General features: G+C 52.3%; 1 protein-coding gene across 1 annotated transcript in view; it reads right to left on the reverse strand.

Annotated features, from left to right (window-relative positions):
• Positions 1-3,950, reverse strand: part of LOC142587983 (uncharacterized) — a 456,185-nt gene extending 452,235 nt beyond the window's left edge. Inside the window, exon 1 of the mRNA XM_075699392.1 lies at positions 3,698-3,950. Coding sequence (XP_075555507.1) covers positions 3,698-3,831 — 134 coding nt within the window. The 5' untranslated portion in view covers positions 3,832-3,950. The remainder of the gene's footprint in view (positions 1-3,697) is intronic.
• Positions 3,951-4,156: the final 206 nt, after the last annotated feature.

The raw sequence follows: 4,156 nt of genomic DNA on the forward strand, positions 1-4,156 counted from the left end.
CGCTGTGCTTGCTCGCTCGGTTACGCCGAAGGACGCCGACGCCCAACGCAGGAACGGGCGCCTAAGAGGTGCGCTCTAAAAATTCACCGATGATTACGATACTCCCTAATGCGAAATTTGGACGCAGCTCTACATTTTATTTCGCGACATATCAGCTGGCATGGACAATCTGTCTCGTGTGGCAGGTTGCAAGTGGGGCGAAGTGTGGCGCGTCTGCCTCGCTAATCCCGAGATCTCGAGAGGCGCAGCGCGTGGGTGACGCGTGGCCGCGATTCACAGCAGCCGCCGCAGACAGACATCGCTCATTCTGCGCTTGGTTTCCATATATGGCATCGGTTGACGCACTCGCCGCATGCCATCGGTGAGCAGACGAGGGCGCGGTACGCTGGCGCGATTTCGCAGCGGTCGTTGTCTTTCATCCCCAGCTGCGTCCCACGTCCTCTCCTTCATCCTTCGCTGTGCTCGTTCACTCGGTTACGCCCGGGCACGCCGACGCTCAACACAGGAGCGGGCGGCTGAGAGCTGCGCTCTAAATATTCCGCCTTCATTCCGCCTTGCCAAAGTGGATGTACAGCGAAGCTGTTGCCAACGTTACACAAGCACCACCACCACAAGGCGTCGCACCGTTGGGATCAATGTCTAGCGTCCGCGTTCACACCCGCGTTCACGCCCTTTCCGTTTGTGCTTCGATGCCGCGGCGTATGTTCGCAGCGTCCATACGCTTGCGCGTAAGCAGCGCCTTCTGTAGTTAGTTGGCCCGTACACTCTGCTTTATTACATAATGCTACTGGGACCGAAATGTTCATTGTCAAGCGTGGTAACGTCAAAATCACCGCACCTTACTGAGGAGCATCCCCATTAGATTCTATGGCAGCTGGGCAAGGTAGCGTGACGTCATGCTTCGAAGTGCACACCCGCTGTGTTTGCTTAGTGGCTATGGAGTTGGGCTGCTAAGCACGAGGTCGTGGGATCGAGTCCCGGCCCTGGCGGCCGCATTTAGATTAGGGCGAAACGCGAAAGCATCCGTGTATTTAGATTTAGGCGCACGTGAAAGAACCCCAGATGGTCCGAATTTCCGGGTTCGCGCCGTAGAATAAAGTACCAGCTTATGGTCGCGCGTTTCTCCTTCCGCTAGCCACCATACTCCCGCTTTCGCTCTACTGTCGGCTCTGTCTTGGCTCTGTTTCTGGCTGCGCGTTTGCGTTTTGCGCTGAAAAGCCGTAGCGCCGTCTGCGGACGCCGTTCTACTCACCGATGGCGCAACGCCACTATGAGACCATGATGTCAGCACTCCTCGATGGGAGGGCGGGCGATTTGAACTGCGCTAGAGGTACGCGGACGCTTCAGAACGCATTTTCTCTTAAAATAAGTCTCTCCTTGGCACGAAACAAGCGTTTCGAGGTTTCTCGGGTGGTATTTCAACAGTCCACGTTCACTTAATAGTAACCTTTAGTGTCCCTTTAAGTACCGCCAACTTGCCCTCCTCCTCCACGCTCCTCTCCCACTCACCCCCTTAGCTTCCGGCGCCAAGCGGAACTTGCGTAGCTGCAGCTCCCTGTTCCGAGTGAAAGTGACGTTTTGTTTTTTAGCGTTGTTTACTTTCGCGTCGCTGGAGAGGCTTTAATTGCACCAGCTGCGGTTGAAACTGTGAATGCGATTCCATCCAAGAACCACCGCCTATTGTAACCAGAGATCTGCTTGTGAACGCTGCTTCGCGTCAACCTGCGACCGGTTGTGGCACGAGCGACAACGTACAGTGGAATGTAGTGCCTGGGCGCTTGGAGACCACTGCCGTTTTTCGTGCATTTGGAAAACAGTGACCGCTAACTACTACTTCAATGGAATACAACAGCTTGTCCCCTTTGCATTCTTCTCATGGTGACTGCCACATCTCTGCTAAGCGCGCGCGGGCGTCTCACTATCGTCTAACAGCAGTCAAAGCGGAAATTCCCACAGCGCAACTCAAGGACGCGGAAACGCCGGAACCGGAAATGCCGGCACCGGATTTGGTGTGAGGAGAAAAGGCGGCGCAATGCAAAGGTTGGTCGCTACTTAAGAAAGCGGCGGTGGCGCGTGGATGCAGGGGCTTTACTCCAGTTGGCGCAAGTGCGTTAGCGAACAAATACAATTTCTCAAAGTGAAATGCACCACAATATTTGTGTAGTACGACTCGCACATGGAGGCCATACAACGAAACATAATTTAACATTGCGGTTGTGTTTAGAAAAAGTTTATTTCGACAAGAGACGATACGAACACTGAGTCATAATCACGGCACGATTCCACCCGGACGATAACATGTAAGAAACGAAACAAAGCGCGTTGTCAACGTAAGTAGTGTCCGAGTCCTCACGCACCAACATATAAACACGTATACCCACGGAAAGGCACAGTTACACGTACACTAAATGCCACATGTACAAAATGATTTTTAATATATACAGCGTACACAATGGTTATATACAATGATGATGCGATAGAACACATTACACAATTTTGAAATGATGTGCACGAGATAGTTATCGAAAGAGACAAATTATTGCTGTCAGTCAAGCATATACGAACGACGTGGCCTAGTCACCGCTTGCGACCTGAAGACTAGGCCAAGTGAGAAGCGGTATACTTTCTCAGAGCAACTGCTTACGGAATTGTAATCTTAGTAATGGTTGTCAAGACAGCGCGGAAGTATATAAGTGGCGTCGAATTTTTATAAACCGGCGGACAACCTTGCTCTCTTACGAAAGCCATTAACTTTTTGTCGGGCCGCAATCACATCCCGCCAGCGCGGACTCCGAAGCGCGAGAGCACATTTCAGCAGCACGACGCATTGTGGCGGCCTCTGGCGGGCTCCAACGGAACGCCGACTGTCGCAACTCCACCGTGCGCCAGCAGGGGGCCTCACGCCTGCTTCACGACGAGTGGGCGCGCGGATTCGAAACCAAACAAAAACTGCAGTCGCGAAAACTGGAGACGGAAAGCGCACTGTTACGCATTCTTCATCGAGGTAAGGAAAACTGTAGATTTCTAAAAAGTAAAAGCGTTCACTGCTGTATATGTGCCTCGATCGGTGCAACAGGTCAGGGTTGCGAAGAGCTGCGGGAAAAGTGTATGCAGAACGCGTTTCCGAGAAGAATGTTTAGAGAGAGAGAGAGAGAGAGAGAGATAAATATATTTACTGAAAGGCAGAGAGGTCAGCATGAGCTATAACTTGCTCTGGCCTGCTACTCTACAGTGGGGAAATGGGACGGGGATGGAAAGGGCTGATGAATGATGATGGTATAAGGATGTTCAATTCTGTAGAGCTGAATGCAGGCTATGTGCTCTTGTACACACATTGTACTCTTGGTGCTCCAATACCTCAGTTGGACGTCCGCTTACTTCATTACAAGATTTATTTAACAATGACAACACAAAATAGAGAAATTAACTCACCCGGACAATCGCGCTACCGTTCGATTGCAACAGAATTGAAAATTTCTGAGTGGCATCGCCACAGACGACACCAACTTCCGGTTTATCCCGAACCAAACTAGTAATGCCCGCAAACATGGCATTGAACTAAACTTCACGCAAAACGGTACCTCCCTCAAAAATTTTGAGCCGAGACAATCCAGCGGTTCAACAGTTAGGGTCACGTGTACCTGGCAGTTCCCATCCATGTTAAACATTCCGTCAACATGAACGTGCCATCACTCACCACGGTGTCGGTGCCCTACGGCTCTCCGGAGAACAGTTCTCGGCCAGTCGACGCATCGCTCGGGGTGGAGACGCGGGCCGCTGGTGCAGAGGTATGCCCGTGGCGGGACACCAGTGCTCGAGCGACTGGACCATGTCCAGGGCCTCGCGGCGCAGCTGGTTGCCGTGCGAGTGGCAGAGGTCGCAGCAGCCCTCCACCAGAGGGGAGTGGTAGTCGAGTCGGGCCAGCCTCGAGGCCACCAGGGAGGACAGGGTTTCGTCCCCCTGCGTGCGAGAAAGGAAAATCGTCAAGATCCGCGCAATTCGCGATGCGCGGTCGAACGGTGAAAACCCACCTTAAAATAAAGAAAGAAAATTAACGTAACGCGTACGGGCAAAGTAGTGCGTTGGAACGTGCTGATGAATACGAAAATGTTGACGAGCACGGAGTAGCATCCACAAATGCGAGGAATAGGTGGGG

Source organism: Dermacentor variabilis, chromosome 7, assembly GCF_050947875.1.
Source record: "Dermacentor variabilis isolate Ectoservices chromosome 7, ASM5094787v1, whole genome shotgun sequence".
Lineage (NCBI taxonomy): Eukaryota > Metazoa > Arthropoda > Arachnida > Ixodida > Ixodidae > Dermacentor > Dermacentor variabilis.